At 40.3% G+C, this 20,666-nt stretch overlaps 1 protein-coding gene across 2 annotated transcripts in view; it reads left to right on the top strand.

The window, feature by feature from the left end:
* Window positions 1–2,414: 2,414 nt before the first annotated feature.
* PAX5 (paired box 5) overlaps window positions 2,415–20,666 on the top strand; it is a 752,119-nt gene continuing 733,867 nt past the window's right edge. For both annotated transcript variants that reach the window (XM_029602903.1, XM_029602894.1), the window contains exons 1-2: window positions 2,415–2,457; window positions 10,853–11,018. In XM_029602903.1, the coding sequence (XP_029458763.1) occupies window positions 2,415–2,457; window positions 10,853–11,018 (209 nt within the window). The remainder of the gene's footprint in view (window positions 2,458–10,852; window positions 11,019–20,666) is intronic.

Genomic DNA, 20,666 nt, shown 5'->3' with positions numbered 1-20,666 from the left:
ATCTATCTATCTATCTATCTATCCATAAATGTGAGCAGTTGATGCAGTGAAGAACAAATGTATTGACTTTACTTTATTATTCATATGACATACAAGTATCTGGAAGAAATGATTCTTATGGTATAGATTGTTTACAAGGTACCTTCTAAAGAAAAAGGTGCGTGCTAATTTATATTAATGCTCAAGGTTACTTTATTCTTTTTGCTGTTCTCCGGTTACCGTAACTTACCCCTTGCTGTAAAGTACCTTAAAACACATCCAGACTTTTAAATGAAAACATTGAGCAAACGTCCCCTCAGATCTACAGATGCTGCCTTGCTGGATGGTTGTTGACCTCCACCATGCAGGAATTTCGAGGATGTTTAAGAAACCTCAAAAGTTCTGCGGGTCAAAGTCATTACAATACATGCACGCATAAGCTTAGCAGTTCCCTCGAAAAAAAAAATAGCACACAACTATCGTCCCAAATGGCATCACAGTAAGAGAACAATCTCGGAGATTTAGTTAGTGAAAAAAGGAAATCTTACATTTAAACACAAGCGTACCCCAAATACAAATATTTCGCATCACCCCCTCCCCCCCTTATTTGTAACGTGGGATAGATTAAACAAATGTGGATGAGGATTGGAATCAGCGGGGGTTGCTTAGGAAACAGTAAAAGGAAAGGCTCCTTGTCCCAGTGCACAGATATGCGCCTCTGTTCCGCTCAACTTCCCGGCGAGTTCTCCCGTTTATCAATGAACTCACGTCACACAGCGCCCCACCTCGTTGGTTTCCGATTGGCCAGAGGCTTGCAAATCAGCTGGCGCCTTTCGGGGCACCCACTCGCCAGTCAATGGGGCGCGGGGGGGCGCGCGGGACCGGCCCTCGGCTGATTGGCCCGCGCGCGCGTGACGGGCTCGGGCCCCGCGGCTCGCGCCCCCGCCCCCGAGGCTGAGCCGGCGAGCGCTGTCCACATGCAGCTGGTGCTGAAAGGCGCTCCCGCAGCCGCCTGCCCTTCACTGTGGACGTGCAGGAGCCGCCGGAGGGGGGGGACAGCAGCGCAGCCGCAGCCTGCGAGCAACAAACAAACAAACAAACAACAAACAGCAAACAAGCCGCACTTGATCCGGCGACAGGATCCCCCTCCCCCTATCGCCTCCCTCCACCCCTGGGCGAGGCTCTTCCTCCGGGCCCGGCAGCGCCCGATGCCGGCAGCCAGCAGAGAGGCGCACCGCTAGAGCCGCGGGCAGAGCGGGGATTTCCGCCCTCCTCCCCCGCCCCCCCCAGCGATCGGGCTCCGGCCGGGGATGGGGTGGCGGGGGGAAGTCTGAGGGGGCCGGAGCGCGTGACACCGAGGGCCGGCCGTCGGCTTCCATCGCTCGCTAGCGGGAGCCCGCAGCCCTCCCTTCCCCTCTCCGGCCACGGCGGGGATTTCAGCAGGCTTCTTCCAGGGATCGCTTTGAACTCTTTCCAAAGAGCGGCGGCTGCAGCTCCCCCCGCCCCCTTGCTCCAAGCGCTTCTCGCCGTCACCCCGCCGAGTAAAGTTCGTACAAACTTCTCGTAGAGAGCCTGCTGCCTCCAAACCACTTTGCAACAGCCAAGGCGAAGACGAGCTGTTTGTCTGTATTGTTTTGGTGATCTGCACGGGTATTTGCCATATCTATGGAAAAGAGAATTGAGGCAAATGAGGCACTTTTTGCAGCTTGAAACGATTTCCAGGGTTTCTTTCAACAATCACGAAACATATTTATATTTGCAACTTTTCGTGAAAAACTTTATCACGATCACTTTCTTTTGGAAATCTTTACAACTGTTATCAACACAAAGGCAAAACAACCGAAATAATTCAATTCCAACAAGAGCAAAGGAAAGGCTGTCTACTACAAAATAATCTCCCTCAAAAAGACTGAAGCTGGACGGTTTCCGTTTGAATACACAGAAAAGGCATTATTCCAAGTACCGTCGGCGTTTGATTTTTCACAAACATGCAATTTAATGTGAAAGAGTTTACCGTTTCCGGATTTCTATAGGTGACCCCCAGCTCCGGGACAGCCGCAAGTTCAGGAGACTTTTGTATTCTTTAAAGGGTCAGGTTCACTGAGCATTGCTGAGATCTCCCGACTCTCTGTCTCCTGGAAGGTCTGCCCCACCAGCAGCACCCACGACCCTTAGCATTCTGCAGATCTGGCAAGCGATTCCTGTTCAGGAGTGTTGGAGTTCTGGGGTACCGTCAGTCCAGAACTAGCTCACTGCAAGCAACTCTAGACACTTTTTTTTCTTTCGTCTTTGATCCAAGGAACAAACCGACGTTCTAACTTCAAGAAGGATTTTTTAAAATTGTGGTTTGTTGTGAGCAAATCTCTATAATCAGGAAGTTCCTAGCCAGGAAATCTAATCTGAAAAGCCCCAGCTTCAAGCTGTGGATCGCTCCGATGGAAATACACTGTAAGCACGACCCGTTTGCAGCAATGCATAGTAAGTAGGCTGCTCCTTCACTTCTCTGAAATTTTAGGACAGATCCAGCTTTCCTTCCTTCCCATCCGCAAAGCATCTTGAGTATTTATGATTAAATGAGGTTGCTGTAGCTGAAATGCCTCTGGGCATCAGTAGTGAGCAATAATGTACAGCATCTGATCCACGCTTTGCTGGAAATAGACTAGAAGAACAGAACTACAGCGGCAGGAAGGCTGTTTACCTTCAGTTCATGGACTACAGAGTTTAAAGTGGCATTTAAATATATATTTTCCTTTAGGTTTTGCAATCTACGATCTTTTAATAGTTGTCTCCTTTCTTTTTATTAAGTTTATGAAACAAGGGACAGGCAGTTCCCCAAAACACACAGTTATTCTCTCTCTCTTTCTGTATATAAATACACAAGCTATCTTCCTGCATAATTTATTCTAAGTAAAACTTTATGTAAAGTGAACGCTGAAATGAAAAACATTTGTATTATTAGTTGGAGGTTACAGCAGAGAAAATTTAACAAAACATTTTAAACAAGAAAAGCAAAAATATTTTTTACAAAGTTTCTAGGCTAGAAATTTCCCATTAAGGATCACAAGGTTTATATGTTTTAAATACGTTTACTGATCTCACAATTTTTAAATAAACTTTTTAAATAAAATTGTCAAGAATAATAATATTCTAAAATTTGAAGACCATTTGATATCATAATATTTCCCTTTTATATGTAGATACCGAATTTACTTTAAACGATTAAGTAACAGTTTTTCAAGAAGCACTATTTTAAATGTACAGTATCGTTTCAAGTTTTTATTTACACTGTTGCTGTATTTAGATATATTGATTTTGCTTTAAATCCTCTGCACTTTGAAAGTTGCATTTATAAATGTCTTTCCCTTCTACGAAAGAGCAAATTATTCATTTTACAACACCGACCAGTAAGAAAAGATGGCACATGCTGGAGGCAGGAGTTAGTTCACAGACTGCCTGCGATGTGTTTACTTGAGATTTGTTGTGGTTGAGAGACTTTGGGAAGATTTATCCATTAACACAGCGTTATGTGAAATGACATCTCCTCTCATGGTGCGTTAAACGCTGGATTAGATCTCGAGATTTCAAGGAAATATAAACTCGAACTAATCGCATTTCCCTCCTGCATCACAGCCCGTTAGCGGAGATGCGCTCGGTTTAAAACTATAACATAACAGATAAAATAACCCACGGTTTTTGGTCACTATTTGCTTTTCAATTTCCACTGCCTTGTAGCTGTCTTTTTGCTCTCAGGTTAAAATAATGTACATATGGAAGGGCGCAGAGATTGGCAAAGGAGAATGGAAAAAGAATAGAGGAAAGTTGTATATCAGTGCTTTGGTGACCGGGATTAGTGTTTTATTTTATTTTTATTTGAGGGGCACAGTGAAGTTTGATTAAACTGACTGGAGTATCGATAAACACATTCTCAAAATATCAGCATGAAGGCAATCCCTTGAATCATGCTAGAACTAGTGGCAATGTACACCTTTGATGTGAAAATAAAAAAGCTAGATATGAAAAACCTTTTGAAAATTAAGTTTCAAAAACATTTGGGATAAAAGATTTAAAGCCTTATTCAAAAAGCACTTTTCCTCATTCTGTGCCTATGAAAACAATATTTACTGAATAAGGCTTAGAATTGCTTTAGCAGTAATCTGAAGTCAGAACATATGTGGAGTAAGAAACCACTAAGGGACTGAGATGTGTTCCCCTATTAACCTGAATAATGATAAATCAATATCTTCTTCGGGAATTTTCAGAAAAGGGATAGGAAGAAAGGAAGAAAAAGCCAATTCTAAATGTTTTCGTACATTTGGGCCAATTATTTATAGGTAAGCGTGCTATTCTTCCAGTTTTTAGAGAAGACGTTTCTTGTGCTTAGACTCTTGTGCTTAGGCTCGTTTTACTGAATTATACAATTAAGCATATTTTACTAAGAGAAATGTAAAAACGTGAAAAGGAAAATCATATATTCCTACGGGAAAATTATTTAAAATGATTTCTTTTACCGATTTAAAACTTCTCTCAAATTATTTGCAAAAAAATGTTTTCGATACTGTTGTTTAGTTTGTAAGTGAACTGGACCTTTGTGTTAAATAAGTAGTAAATTCATACCAGCGTGCATTTCGGAAGACAGGTTTTGAGTAATAAACCAAGAATCCCTCTTACCATAAAACAAACAAAAAAATAACCACTTTTTATCCCTATGTAGATCTTTGTTTTCCAAACAAAGCTATTTATTCTAAAATACACTAAAACCACCTAAGAGTTTGCTTTCTGAGAGGAAGGGTTACGGTTACTGGACAAAGGAGTTGACTTCCTACAGGGCAATTCATAGCTCTTTAGTCTAATGGTCAGATTTTCTAAATAGGTTTTCTTCATGGGCACAGAAGAGGAAAAACCCTCTAGAAATCCAACCTGCAAAAGCCTCTGATTCTTTCTTTACTTTTGTTAAAACAAAAAGAGCGAAAAGATCCAAATCTTCAAGGCTTGTATCTGTTTCCACAGTCTCCCCATGTAGTTGCTGTACAGAACGGTTTTAACTAAGAAAAAGAAAGGAGGTATTTACACCTACAATCTAACTAGTATTGTGTGAGTGTTAGTGTGTAAATATAAATGATTGTACAAAAGCGTCAGTCAATGAAGTTTGCTTTCGGTTTCTTGGCACGATAATAAGACTTGGAAGTCAGTGGTTTGCTGAAAGAGCTTTCATTTACTTCTCTTGCTCATTCTTTGACTTCAGTCACAGCTGAAGGTTAAGATCAAGTTCTCTGCCTCTGTTTGTAAAGAACATTCCTGGTTACGCTTAGCTTACAAATGTATTTATTTTTTGACTGGTAGAGTTGTAGGTTCTATGAAGCCCCTAAAAGATGAAAAAGAAAACAAACAATTTTTTCCCCCAATATTTTCTTAGAAATTACTCTGAAATATTTGGCCAGTAACTTTTACTTGACGGAAAGAGTTCTTTTATTTATTTGAAGAAGCCAACTTGCAGAACTGATCTGTTTCAATAAGGGAGCTCAGCAGACATGGCCAGAACAGAGGATGCTGCAAAGGAAGGAACTTGCTGGTATTTCTGAGAAGCGGGAAACGAAAAGCTGGGGAATCGCCCCGGATTCCAGCTCTCTGTGCAGAGAGGCCTGCGAGGAGGATCCTGCGCTGGCGGCCAGAACAGGGCCACAGGCTCAAAGCCTCTTGGGGCTCAAAGCTGATTTTAGATTACCCTTATGTGAAAGGAAAGGGGCAGTTCTCAAAATGAAGTTCTCCCCTGGAATCGTCCCTTTCTCAGGTGGAAAGAGTGGTGGCTTAAAGAATTTGGTCGACACCTTTATCCATCCGTTTATTTCTACTTTCATACATTTCTGCATGAATTCTGCTTGCAATGTCTGAGGTCACTGTTAGAAAAGCGCCCAGACCAACTGAGATTCCGGTTTGTTTATTTTTTTTTAATCACGTGCCTGCTGTTTTCCCTTTCTTCTGTATTCTGTGTTGTGCTGGGGAAGCGTTTGGCTTTTTTTCTTGTAATCACCCCTTTACTTTTTTCCTAGTTAGAAGAATGTGGTGGGTATCATCTGTGCTAGCCGGCCGGTCAGCTTGCTTAGTTCCCTCCCGTTGGAATTCGGGGCAGTTTTCCTCTCAGGTTGCCAAACAGAATAATTTACTCATTTAAGTCCTTGAGAACTTCCAAAGACTCTATTTGTGGCTTTAGGACAGTCCGTCGTTGAGGAAAATGCAGCAGATTGAACCGGCTCACTTATCTTCCTAGACGCCTAGCCACCACTTATAATTGAATTTTATGTCTGTAATCCTCGGGTTGATTTTTGTTTGGAAAAACTGTCAAACTGGACTCATCAATTCAATGTATTGTGTCCTCTAGCCTGTTCAGTTAGATCCCGACTGAACTAAAGTTAAACCATTTTTTGGCCTTCGAAATTAGCTTATGGTAAACAGAATCTTCTTAGGATCAGCATGCTTTTTGGGGTTGTTGTTTTTTTTTGTTCAAATAATGTTAAGTGTTAAAAGGATCATATCTTATGGAGAGCTGGAGGAGAAGGATAACAGGTCCTAGCAAAAAAAAGGATCACTTTCTCTATATTTGAATTACGGTTATTGCTGTTTTCCCATTCCATACGTCTCCAAAGCAAGAAACAATGAATGGACCCCCCCCCCCTCCTTAAATCCAGATGCCTCTTAATATCCAAGGGAATGATTGCATTTAGCAATATCAAGCTCAAAACCCGGAATGATTGGAAAGCATTGCATTTAACCCGCATCCACACACGAAATTAACTTCCTTACATTTTCTAGGGGGCCTCATTCTTAATATTACTAAAGTTATGGGAGGACGTGAAATATAGGAACAGCAGCTCTTTTAATTCTTTATGCTAGCATTTGGTTGGTAGAAACGAAAGCTCACTCTGGGATAAAGAACCTCTCGTTCAAGTACATTTTTTTTTTTATAAAACATAGCCCTTAAATTCTTTGCCTGAGTTAAGCATCTAGTTGTCCTTTTTGTTAAATTCTAACTCATTGCTTAGAGGAAGGAATGCGATCTTTCAATATTTTTTCTTATTAAGCACTTTGTAACACACTTCAGCATTTCGCCCATATCTCAGGGACGTAGAGATTCCAGTACCCAAATCTTTAACTGCACTCTCCAAAATGCACGAGTGAGCTAAACCCGTTATCATTTCCTGGTACAGTTTGCCTGTAAGTCGTTCAAACTGCTTCTACAAAGATCCAAAAACATATTCCTCAGACAGATCCTGAGCTGGAAAGCGTTAATTCATTAAGCACCCTGTGCGGTGTCGTTTGCTGTTAACATCAATTCATTATTGCTTGGATCATTTGACCACTCGCGTGTTTATTGCTGAGGGTTTGCTGCTGGGCCGCTGCCGCTGGTGAAAGTCAGTACAGCGCAGGCTACTTTCCTTGAGGCTCCTCTGCCCAGCTGCAGGTCCTCACAACGGAAACGTGGGCTTGGGTTTGCTAGGAGGGAAAGTGCTTAGCGCACCAGCATGGTTGCTGGGTTCAGAAACGCACAATCTTGGAACAAAGACAACGCGGGGGGGGGGGGAGGTTGTCTTTACCTATGGAAAACCCATCATTTTCTTTGCTTAAATCTTTGGACTAAACCACCTTAAACAGCGGGGAAGCACATGCATTTCTTTCTGATCTAAAGTGGAGGTTGCATTCGTTGTAAGAAGAAAGTTTTTGCTAGCAGGGTCAGCCCGTCCCAGCGCACCTGTGCGGCCGCCCAGGCAGAGACGCAGCAGAAAGTTCGCAATCGGATCCCTGGCCAGGTGGCGAGCTTTATTTCCCGAACGGAAACGATCTCAAATATATATATATATATATATATATATATATATATATATATATATATATATATATATATATATATATATATATATATATATATATATATATATATATATTTAGGAATTGGAATTCGCTGTTGCTCAGAGAACAATCTTCATTCTGTGTTACTACAGCTGAACAGAATTCCTCGGTGAAACAAAACCCAAATCGCCCCTTTTCTTCGAGATGTTTGCTGGTGTCGGAACATCCCAAACGAATGCCATTATATCTCGCCCCACCTTGTATTGGATAGGCGGAGAGTCAAATTCAGCAAGGCCCACCGTGATTCACCGCGCTTACTCTTGAGTTCTTCAGCTTCACTTAAAGACGTGCGCTGAAAAAAGAGAGGGTCCCACCTATGAAACTCATTCTGAACATTTTCGTACATTATTTCTTTGGTTAACATAAATTAATTCCCCCTGCCCATCAAGGATATTTAACAGCGAGGGCAAGCCCTGTTTGTGCCCGGGTTCTGGCACCGATTAACAGCAGCACTACATATCAGGGGAATTACTAATGCTCACCTTGGCCATACAGTAACGTGAGCAGGAGACAAGCCAATGCATTCCTGCTTTTACCCCATTACACGCATACAAATGTAGCTCTGATTTCCCTATTGAGCTCCCCACCAAAAATTGGACCCTCCTCCATCTTCCTGAATGCAATAGGGGAAAATCCAGGACTGGCTCAGCTTGACCCTCTGCTTATGGAAAATATACAGGCCCTGATTCATCAAGGTCTTTTCGCATAGTGAGTTAGGCCCATAAAAATGTATGGACTGGGAAAAAGGGATGTTGTTGATGCTATTCATTGTCTAAATACCTACAGTACCTGAATGTAAACCGATGTGATATCTCAGATTGAATGTCAGTATATAAAATAATAACATAAATAAATAATGGCATTTACAGTATAAATGAAACCATGCTGCTGGACACCATAAACATTTAGTGCAGTCTAAAACCAGGAGCTGATTTGGGTGCACAATTTTTGATGGTCTACATTTGCTGGATCTTTTGATTTTTCATTACAATTACAATTTGTTACATTGCTCAGACTGATAGTTTTTAATTGAAAATAATTGAGCCAGAACCCCATTAAAACTACAACTCAATGCAGCTATTTGGGGCGATGTTAAATCTGCACTAACCCATTATTAGTCCTGGTGCTGGGAGCGGCTGGTTTATTAGTGCTCCAACACAACCCTAAATTTACTAGGCAAACTGAATGGGTGTTTTAGTCTCTATCTGCCATCATTATTTACTATGCTACTACAGCACTGAGACTCATGATTTTACATTCACCCAGATTTAAATATTTTGCCTGGCCCAACACTGAGATAAATAATGCTGGCACCGGGCTGCGTCAGGTTAATTCATGAGCCCCATAGCCTGTGGCTTGTGGGCTTATCAGCTACGTATGCTTCAGTACTAATTAAATTGCAAGGGCGGTGCTGGTGTACCATACTGGTTTTTACTGGCCTAATTCAAGTCCTACTGAAAAAAAAAAAATTTAAAATTGTAAAACTGAGTTGAAAAATGAAGTGAAACTGATCAAATAAGAGTTTTTATTTGGGCAGAAAAACTGTACATTAAATTCCATTTTCGGTAGAATTGTGATTTCATTGGCCAAAGCTTGCATGATTAAGTACATGGAGTTGCAGGAGGCATCTTGCTGTTGGACTACAGATGTATGCCTTCAGGTGTGTCCCAGCTGGTGTGGGGCATGGACTCTCTTGTTAGTAAGGAGTGGAAAAACGGAGAGGATGAAAGAGACCAGAGGGTAGGGTAGCAATATCACTGTGTGGTATGCGGACAGGTATAAACACAAATCGATGTTTTCTACCCCTTATTTACCACTGAGATGCTTTAGACCTCTCACATTATTTCATAATAACAATATTTGTATGCTTATTCAGCACATCACACATCTATTAAATAATTAATATTACTAAATTACAATTTATTCTCATTTTTACCCGCCTTTCTAAAGGGATGATGACTTATGAGATTATTGTGTGTGTGTGTGTGTGTGTCCCCTTATAATTTTTGTGGTAGTATGCTATCCACAATAAATTTTCAATACATGTCAGAGGGTCCAAGAAGATCCTGACTGGTGTTTTTAATATGATCCATATATATTCAATGGATGTATGGTGATCCAGAAAGAAGGCACCATTGGTTCTGTGTGGAACTTCTCATATTTATCTCAGAAGAATGAAAGACTATGTCATCCATGCTGGATCTTAAACACTGGATGAATTGTTTTTGGAAGCTGGAGAATATAAGATGTTAAATAAATAACTACATAAAAAATAAAGAAAGTACAGGCCAGTGTTTTATTTAGGAGTGTGTGCACAGGGTGGTGCCAAGTAAAAGAGGTGCCAACCAACACCAGCGCTGAAGGGAAACATGGTCTTGAGTTTCGCTCTTTAATTGGTAGAGGGAGAGTCTCCCCAGCTCCCCATCTACACAGGACACCACCATGGCTAAGGCCTGCGCTGCCCACTTAGATCTCAGTTTTATTAGTGTCTGAATGGGGGAAGGGGATTACCTTGTCTGCATTTGTATTATATTTTGTGAGAATGTGGCATTCTCTTAGATGGAAGAAAATAAATCAATACTGAAAAACAAACTATGACATAAATGTTAATGAATGCTTCCTTTGAGCACTGCAAGTGATTAATTTCACTTATCTGCACAGCCTATCTTAGTTCAGGTGAAATCCTTTCTGTTCTCATGAATTACATTCAGATAACTTCTGCCTCCATTCTAGAGCAGTAGGAGTCTTACTCTATAATTATGGGAATGATGGACTATAATAAAAACAAATTTACCAGAAGATATTGCACCACTGTTTGGATGATTTCTTTTCCTTGAAGTAGCTGACAATTTTTCAGATGAAGGTTACCATTCCTGAAAGAGCACAACATAAAAAAAAGATAATAATAAAATTCAAACATGTTCAGTTATTGCAAAAGATTTCTTTCTGTTTTTTTTTTTCCTTTTCCCAGGACATGGAGGAGTGAATCAGTTAGGAGGGGTGTTTGTGAATGGACGCCCGCTGCCTGATGTAGTTCGCCAAAGGATTGTGGAACTTGCCCATCAAGGTGTGAGGCCATGTGACATTTCCAGGCAATTGCGGGTCAGCCATGGCTGCGTCAGCAAAATCCTGGGCAGGTAAGGCAGTGCTGCAGATCATTTGGGCCTGTTGTCCTTTACCTCCCTGTCCTTCAAGCAAGATTAAAAATAGCCCACAAGAACATTGGTCCCATTTCACACTTACAAAATTCTACTTTTCAAGGGATTATTTGTAAATTTTCAGAGTAACCTCTAAAACCACTCAAACAGTTCTAATTAGAGAAATCTAACATTAAGAAACATTGATTTTGTTGCGGGATAGATTGCAAGTGGTTCTATTGAACGACATGCACTAGGATAAATTTAACAGGCAATATTAAACCAAAGAAGGAAAGAGGCTAATGAATCAGTTAATGATATAATGACATTAAAAGAAAGCTAAATATTTGTAAAAATCATCACATAAATCTAGCTCCGATTACACAAAATTACTATGCTTATTTGCTGTTGATAACTCTTTATTGTTATATTCTGCTGTCTAACTAGAAACCTGGAGCATTTCCCTCATGGTAGAACCAAGAAGGAGGGGACATGACCAGTGTGTACTAGTGCCTTGGGAAACAGGTTAAGGGAAGAGAGGAAGAATGGCAAGATTTATTTATTTATTTATTTTTAATTTTTATATACCGACATTCTTACATCCGATGTAAATCATACCGGTTTACATTAAACAGAATAGCAGGAAATAAATTTCCATAGTCTAAGATAGGAGAATATGGATCATATCAAGCAGAAGAGAATCCTTTTGGAGTGATCATATATGTTGTTTTTTTTATTCCTCCATTGCTACCAGAAGATGTCTAGTTTCTAAAGCATTGTCCTGTGGCTCAGAGGGTGTAGCCCTGAATGGTTTCTCGGTTATTCTCCACCAGGGCAGTGGGAATTGTCTTTAAGCTTAGCAGACTTGGGAGCAGAAGTCCTGCAGCAGGACTTGAACCCAAATTCTTCTCTTGAGAAGAATGCAAAATGTAATAACTGCCTGGCTATCAGCCTGACTCTAATAGATACTGGTCTAAATGAAAAGATTCTCAAAAGTAAAACACACAAAACTGCATTTATATTATTAATGCTTTTTAACATAAATATAAATGCAACAACAGATCTGTTTAAGGGAAGATGAGGAAATTGTAGATGAACAAATGGGAAGAATTTACTAGGTAACACATTTAAGACAAATAGGAGAAAATATATATTTTTTTATCAATGCATAATTAAGTTCTGGAATTCATTGCCAGAGGATGTGGTGAAAACTATTAGTGTAGCTAGGTTTAAAAATGGTTTGGACAAGTTCCTGGAGGAAAAGTTCATAAACCTTTATTAAGGTGGAGTGGCAGAAATCCACATTTTATCCCTGGGACCCTTTGGGTCCTGTCAGGTACTTGTGACCTGGATAGGCCACTATTGGAAACAGGATACTGGGCTTGATGGACCTATGGTCTGGCCCAGTATGCTTCTGTGTTCTTAAGATGGAGCCAGCCTGATGGCTCAGTGGCACTGAGGCGTGCTGCCATGTGAGAAAATTGGGTTTAATTTCCCAGTCTGGTTTCTGCTCCTCACTGCTGGAGCTGGGGATGCTATGGAGGCAATGGGGAGAGAATTCCAGCCATCACACATTGGTAACTTCTAGTGGTCTGATTCGGGGTGCAGGTGTACTGGGTTCCAGAAGGCAATACTGTCAAGGACTGTCACTGCAGTGGTTGGCTACATAGAATGGTGAATTTAAAATATGGGTCGAAAACCCTAGTAGTTGGAAAAAAGGGACTGGTTCAATTGAACCGGAAACCTAAAGGAACAAGAATAAGCTATCAGCCACAAAATAAAAATTAAGAATAAAAAAACAAGAGGGAAGAGTTGCCAAATTATTAGAGCATAGAAATCTAGAGACACCTTACATTCTAATGTTGGTTTTTCCACTCACTCTCCATCAGATGGGGTTGCCAACTGACCCCCGGGTCAATCGAACAGGCTGATGCAGTCTTGGTTTTGCAAGACTGTTGCATGTAGGGATTTGTAGTTCTGATTTTCTTAGGGAAAGTAACGGGACAATCAGAACTACAAATCCATGCGGGCAATGGAATGGATCAGACTGCTTTGTTGACCCAGGGTCAGCTGGCAACCCTGCCGTCAGACCTTGGGAAAAATCTCTCTCTGTATCTCAGGCCACCCATCTGTAACTGACTATCAGTTCTAAGATTATTCCTTCTATGCCTTCCTCACTTCGGAAGCTGTCATGCTGTGTCGGTGGGTGAAATCAGTTCCTTTGATGGCCCCCACTGAGGTGTTTATTCTTGTGTTTCTGGAGTGCCTTTTCTATAATGAGTTTGACTTGGTTTAATCTAAAGTACTATATAAAACTATTATTTATTTGCTATTTCAGATTGGTTTTAAATAAGATTAGTATTGCAGAGAGCAAGCACTGCATATTAGTATCTTGAAAATCACTTAATGGACTTTTTAATGTAAATGTTTCATTTTTGTTTGCATACAATGCATATTGTTTTCCTTTGTACACTGGTTTAGGTTGTATTTTCGTACAAGGAAGGCAGTCTAGAAATAGAAAATTAACATAACAAATATACGCATGCACACACACACATACACACGTATATGTAGGTTCCTTCATTTTGAGTTTTCATTTTATTTTCCTGGGAATTTATTAGTGTTTATTACAACAAGAACAAAAATTTTATAACCTTGGAAAAAAGAAGAGTAATTGTTTTTCCACTGATTACTTCTGTTTTTTATGTCTAGTAATAAACAATGACAAATCACCAGGCAAAATAAAATTAAAACTGATAATGAAGGGCTTTAATTCTATGACATTTTACATCTTGTATTAATATCAGTTACATTGAAATAGCTTTTATATTCCATCTTTCATGACAACAGAGCAGATTACAGTCAGATACTGTAGGTATTTCCCCGTCTCCAGAGAGTTCATAATTTGAGATGATGGAAGGTGAAATGACTTGCTCAAGGTCACAAGGAGTAGCAGCAGGATTTGAACCTTGGTTTATGCTGGGTCATAGCTCACCTTACTAGCCACTAGGCTACTCTTCCACTCCCAATGAAAACTGATAAATGTATGTTTTCATTCAGCTCAACAAAATATATTTTACATTACTTTTTCTCTCACATATGCTCACAATTGCTAACAGAGTAAAAAAAAAATGTCCACTGAAAATTACTAATTAAATTCATGTGATTTTACAATTCATGCTCCATTGGTACTATAATTACATTCCAACTTTGCTTTTCATGATTTTTAACTTATCTTGCTCAGGCCAATACTATATGATTATGAAACAGCTACTTAAATGTACTTAGGACTTTTTCCCCAGAAAATAATTGTTAGAGAATTAGGAAGAATTCTGTCTGTCAAAGAGATATGAATGCCAGTGGAATGTATAGAATAGAAGAAGCTCCTGGGAGGCCCTTGCTTGAAGTGAGTGTATAACAAAAATGTCCTTGCCCATCACTACCTGTGTTTGGCTTGGTGCATCTAACTTGAGTCACAGGCAATTAGGTCATGTTAAATTGGATTTCTCACACTGCTGTCAGTCTTGCACAATCTTTGGATCGCTTTAAGTATTGCAGGAGGCCATTTTTTTTTTTTTACAGACACACCCGTCCCAGATGGTCTATCTGTGCATCACGTGGCAGTGCATGTGATCCATCAGTTCATGTGCATAAACATGTCTCTGACATGTTGTGAGACACACAGAGGAATGAGATCGCCTTCTAGAAATGTTGCGTAGGTACCACATGCAGATTATACTAGTGTAGGAAATATTGAACGTGAGCTTAATTCTATATTATTTTGGCAAAAACAACACCATAGGTGGCATACTTCTTTTATATCGACATTTATTTTAAGACATTTTTTGAATGCGTCTCAGTGTTAAAAGGAACTTTAGTGCATAACAATCATATACTGAACAAGGAGTGCAGAAGAGCCATAGCAGTGATTCAATCCACTCATCTGTCTGCTTCTCCAGAGGCATGAAAACATCTGCTAAACTGTACTGATCAGCTTGCCACTTGGTCTGGGGATGGGAGGTGTGGGGGAGGGAGTCTATCATACTCCTACAAGTTGTTATTGAAAATGCCTGGAGCCTCATGGGGTTCACTTCATTTTCAATAGGGCAATGTTGACAGGAACTAAAAAAATCCACCCATATGAATTGGTGTCCACTTCCTTCCTAGTTTATGCTGTACTTATACTACATTTATGTGCAGCCTAAAGTGTACTGTTCTATTTATAAAATGGTTAATATGAATATCTTAATTAAAAAATATGAGAAGGAACGTAAGGTGGGTAATTGGTAAAGAACAGTATTTAATGGATGTTTTCATTCATTTCAGTAGAACCATGGCTGAGACAAGTTTTAAGATTTATACAGAAGCCAGACCCAAAAAGGGGATGAATTAGCACAAGTTTGAAACATGTGAGCAGTAGCACAAACTGTCAAGGCCGTACCAAAGGAGAAAAAATATGCTGCGCACAAGGATTCACTCCCAGGGCTAGAGAAGGGAGCTCAGCAGCCTGACCTACTTACCTATCATATCCTAAGATGTCTGTACCAGTCACAATCACTTAAGTTTGCCCATCACATTTGTCATGCTAGCATATATATTATCTCATCGGAATCGAAGTTTCAAATTGCCTACATGATTTTTTTTAGAATAAAGCATTCCAGATGATTGTAAGCTAATAATGACACAGTGCAGTAGACAATACTATAAAAAGGAAAAGAAAAAAAACATTCAGTGTTTTACTGCAACTCTTTCAAATTCTTCAAAATTACCCCAACCCCAAAATAATGACATGAAAAGAAAGAAAAGCAGTTGTCTTTTTTTTTTTTTTAAAGTTAGTTGACTGTTAGAATTGATTGTGGAATGAAAATGAAAATGAAACATTTTGTGAAGCGACATTGGATCATGCTGATTCACAGCTGTCTTGGCGAGCCATCATTTTTAACTCCCATTTTGGACATGATGGACAGCAGCAAGTCAGATCTAGATCTAAGCTGTGTGCTCCTAGATGCTTGGCTCAGAGGGGAATTTGACCAATCAAAAAAACTCCTGAAAGTAAGATAAAAACAATTCCTTTTTGGAATTTGTTTCCCCATATTTTATTTAGGTATTTTCACAATTTTCTTTTAGCCTTTTGGCAATTTTATGCCATCTTGGAAATTGTCTCTTTGACAAATACTGTACCAAGGCATAAACATATAGAGGTAGATTTTAAAAAGCATTTATTCGAGTAAAACTGGGTTTTTCTTGAGAAAATGCACTTTACTCGAGTAAGTGGGTTTTTGAAAATTGCTACAATATATGCCATTGACTTGTCTATAGGATTTACTCACATAAGTGCACTTTACTTGAGTAAATGGCTTTTGAAAATTGCTACAATAGTAGCTACATTTACGTATGTAACTCCTTTTGAAAATTACCCCCTTAGAAACTAGCTGTGGCCTTTCTGACTGTTGTGTTCATGGATCCTTAGGCAGAGGCAGGGTTGGCGCAATCTGCGAGGAGGAGCCCTGCAGGTTCCCACCTTTGGCAGGTGGACCTGAACAAAGCAGAGGCGCAGCTGGAGCTTCGCCTTTATGAGCTCACGTTCCCCTCAGGTTGAGCCTTTGGGTGCCAGGGCTGGCAGGTTTTAGGTGGGGGTGGCGGAGAGATTCATCGAGGTAGCTGGGTCAGAGGAAATGAAGGTCAGGCATATCCAGTAGCAGGTGGAGGTTGAGCATATCCAGAAGCAGGCTGTGGTCAGTGACAGGCAGAGGTCAAGCATATCCAGAGGTCAGGCCAAGGTCAATACCAGGAACCTGTCCGAAGGGAAAGGTGGGATGGATAGGCAGGGCAAGAAAGTGAGGAGAAGACTAAGCAGGCAACAAGAAGACCCTGAAGAACTGAAGACAAGGACACTGAACTGAAGAACTGAAGACAAGGACACTGAACTGAAGAACTGAAGACAAGAATTCTGGAACTGGAGACAGGACATTGGAGCAACACACACCACTACCAGAGTAGGGAGACCTGTTGCTGAAGCACTGAAGGAGTGTAAGCAAAAGCATTTTACAGGTCTTGAGTCTCCAGTGCTTTGCTGCCATGGGCCCTTTAAATAAGAAAGCATCGGGCATCCCTAGGAGGAATGGAGCCAGCACATGTTGGCGGCATCCTTCTGTGTGGACTGTCAGTGGGATCCTGCCACATTGGTGTGATGTGGCTCACTGCAAAGCCGTCGGGAGTGACTGTGCCACATTGGGAGCCAGTGAGGAAAGCCCTGCTGGGGAGGTGAGCATGGTGGTTTGCATGAGCAGCCTGTGGACCGCCAAGCACAACACTGACATCAGAAGTTGCTTATCCATTAGTTTATTTCTTTACATTTGCTAGTGAATTTACTGCTTGCAAAAGGTGCCTGATTGGCAGCAAGAGAAGCTGAATTTTTACATTTATTCATAGAATGGGTACAGCACAGGGAGAAGTATTGCAGGATCCCAAACTACCCTTCCAGCATGCCTCATCTCTGCACAGGCAGGAGCGGCAGCCAAGAAAGCAAATAGAATGCTAGGGATTATTAGGAAAGGAATGGAGAATAAAACAGAGAATAGCATAATGCCTCTGTTTCACTCCACTGTGCGACCTCATCTTGAGTATTGTGTGCAGTTCTGGTCACCATATCTCAAGAAAGATATAGTAGAATTAGAAAAGGTAGAGAAGGGCAACCAAGATGATAAAGGAGATGTAAAAATTCCTCTATGAACAAAGGCTAAAGAGGGCAGGACTCTTCAGCTTGGAGAAGAGACAGCTTAGGAGAGATATGAATAGATGTGCATAAAATAATGAGTGGAATGGAATGAGTAAACGACGTTAATCAGTTGTTTACTCTTTCGAAAAGTACAAAGACCAGGAGACACACAATGAAGTTACTAGGTAATTCATTTAAAACTAATAAGAGAAAATATTTTTTTATTCAACGCATAATTAAGCTCTGGAATTTGTTGCCAGATGATGTGGTGAAAGCTATTAGTGTAGCTGCATTTAAAAAAGGTTTGGACAAGTTCCTGGAGCGAAAGTCCATTAACCATTATTATTGTTGGGATAAGCAGCTCTGATTTCTATCTACCTCTTGGGATCCTACTAGGTACTTGTGACCTGGCTTGGCCACTGTTGGAAACAGGATACTGGGCTTGATGGTCTGCCCCAGTACGGCAAGCCTTATGTCCTTATAGTTTTCATATGGTGTTGACTTTTGGTCACTACTGACTTTAATTGCAATTGAACAGATGACCTAGCACTGAAAAGCCAGCCCCTGTACTAACTCCTGGAACCATCCAGTCCCCCTTCATTAGTAGTTTTAAGAGAAGCCATTGTTAATGGACAAAAACTAGTGCCATATTTTCCATGAGCTCACATTTTTAGAAAGATAGATAAATAGCTGGAAAGATGCATAAAGAGAAAGATTGTTTTGCTATCGCTATCACTGATAGCAATCATTCTAGTTTTGGCTAAGCAACAGCTCTTCATTTAATTTCCTTTTTGACTTGGAAGTTTCTTCTTGCTCTTTTGGGACTCCAGTTTAATCACAACCAGGGTGGGATCTGGTGCCAAGAGCCTTCATTTGCAACTAGCCAGGGATTTGTCTCCTACTTTATATCTCCTCCCCCACTCCCTCTATATACCTAGTCTGATCATTGTGGTGATGGCTCTGAGCCAGGGGCCGGAACTGTGAAATTACAGATATTGAATCGGGCCACTAAGGGTTCTTCCTTAAGAGAAGACCATGACTGCCTCCCACCCGAGAAGCTTTGATCACCACTTCTGCATTAGCCCCAGACTCAACATGTCCAGGGAACAGAAGAACCTACTTGAGGATCAAACTGGAGATCTCCTGCAGGTAGTGAGCCACTGGGCTAGCCTTGAAGCTCTTCATTGCCCACACATGCGGTCCACCTGGCTTCAGAATTCTTTAATAGGGAAGCCATAGCATCTCTAACTTCTTGGACCTTCTTGATCCCATCAGGCTGCAAGATTTATTCCTGAAGTAAATGCTGACATTCCCACTTTGCCAGTATTCTTGCTTTTCTAAAATTGGATCTGGCTTATAAAACAAAGAGGTAACTCATTTGCATTAAAGGGAACTTTTAAACTTCTGCAAAGCTGCTCTCTTTAACTGTTCCACGTCTCAACAGATTTGTCAGTGACTATGTTGGCATTATGAATCTAAGAGGACTTCTCTGTAGCTATTTCATTTAAGTTGTCAACAATAAATTGAGATTTCATAGCTCATTATTTTCATAACTATTAATTACAGTCAAACCCTGTCATAGTTTGCCAAATAAAATGTCACTATAATGAGAGTTGTCTGTAAAAGAATGCATACAAACACAAAATAAATTTGTAAAGTAATTGCATTGCAATTTTAAGCCACATTATTATTGTTGTCTTTTTTTTTTCCAAACATTAAGGTCCTCTCAGTCAGAAGACTGTAAATTGCCCAACTGTACATTCAGTTTATCCAATTTTAGGCTATCCTAAATGTCTTGTCTTCCATTTGGTGACATTTGATGACAGCAGTATTTCAATAAATTATCATTACAACTCTGCAGGAAAGTGCTTGTCACAGACCAAATAAACTGAAGTATCAGTCATGTCCTCTTTTTGGTGAAGCTCCAAGTGCAGGGTCTCAGCTATGAACTGAGGACTTCTTGACCTTTTGGCTGAAATTAAGGACCTGCACAATATGCGGGGTTTATGGCCTATTACCCAGTCTCAATGGGGATATAATGATGAAACAGGAAATTTAAACCTCCTTCCAAAAAAAGAGAAATCGCTCATACAAAAGTGATTTATGTGCCAGAAAAGCCAAACTGGTCAGATTCTTTGATTTGGAGTTTTTTTTTAAGTGCTTACGTTTCTTGCTTGAGGTAGGGAAGTGCTGGCTGGCAAGAATAGAATCAAATCCATAAAATACAAACCAGTGAACAAAGAACGTTCATTCTCACTTTTATCAACAGAGCTATCAAGGACAATTTGAGCCAGTCCTGGTTTTGTCAATTTCTCTTTTTAAATACTCTGGGATTTGTTGTCTTGCCTTCTGTGATTAAAGAAACCAAATTACAAAGCCCAGTATATGAAGACTGGCACTGCAGATCTGTACCTAGGATTACCAAGTGGACTGAGATCGTAAGAAACAGAGGTGAGCTGGTTAAACAAAGCATTCCCCCAAATGATGAATCCTTCTAAATTGATCCTCAATCACAAATATCAAATATAGCAGCCATATTAAGAGGACCTACAAGGACCCCATTGGTGTAGATAAGTCCGGCAGAGTGTAAATAGTGAGGGCAGTAGTAATGCACTCTCGCTAAATTAACACTGCACCGTTTTATTCTTTTATTTTTTAGTTGATTTTTCAATTTTTAATTTTAATACAAAATAAATGAAGTTCCTGCCATCAAACTATATTGTGCCCAGTCTCTCAAATAGTCTCTTAATATACTTAGGAAAAGTGAGACAGAAAACCTGTTTCAAATATGGGGCGACTCTTTTATATACTCACTGTGCTGTATCCGTACTGTAGCCGCACTCGCCTTGTTTTTCTGTCTCACTTTTCCTAAGTATAATGAGAGACTATTTGAGAGACTGGACACAATATAGTTTGATGAAAGGAACTTC

The sequence above is a fragment of the Rhinatrema bivittatum genome, chromosome 1 (genome assembly GCF_901001135.1).
Source record: "Rhinatrema bivittatum chromosome 1, aRhiBiv1.1, whole genome shotgun sequence".
NCBI classification, from domain to species: domain Eukaryota; kingdom Metazoa; phylum Chordata; class Amphibia; order Gymnophiona; family Rhinatrematidae; genus Rhinatrema; species Rhinatrema bivittatum.
The sequence above is the reverse complement of the archived record's forward strand: the minus strand, read 5'-3'. Positions and strand labels throughout refer to the sequence as shown.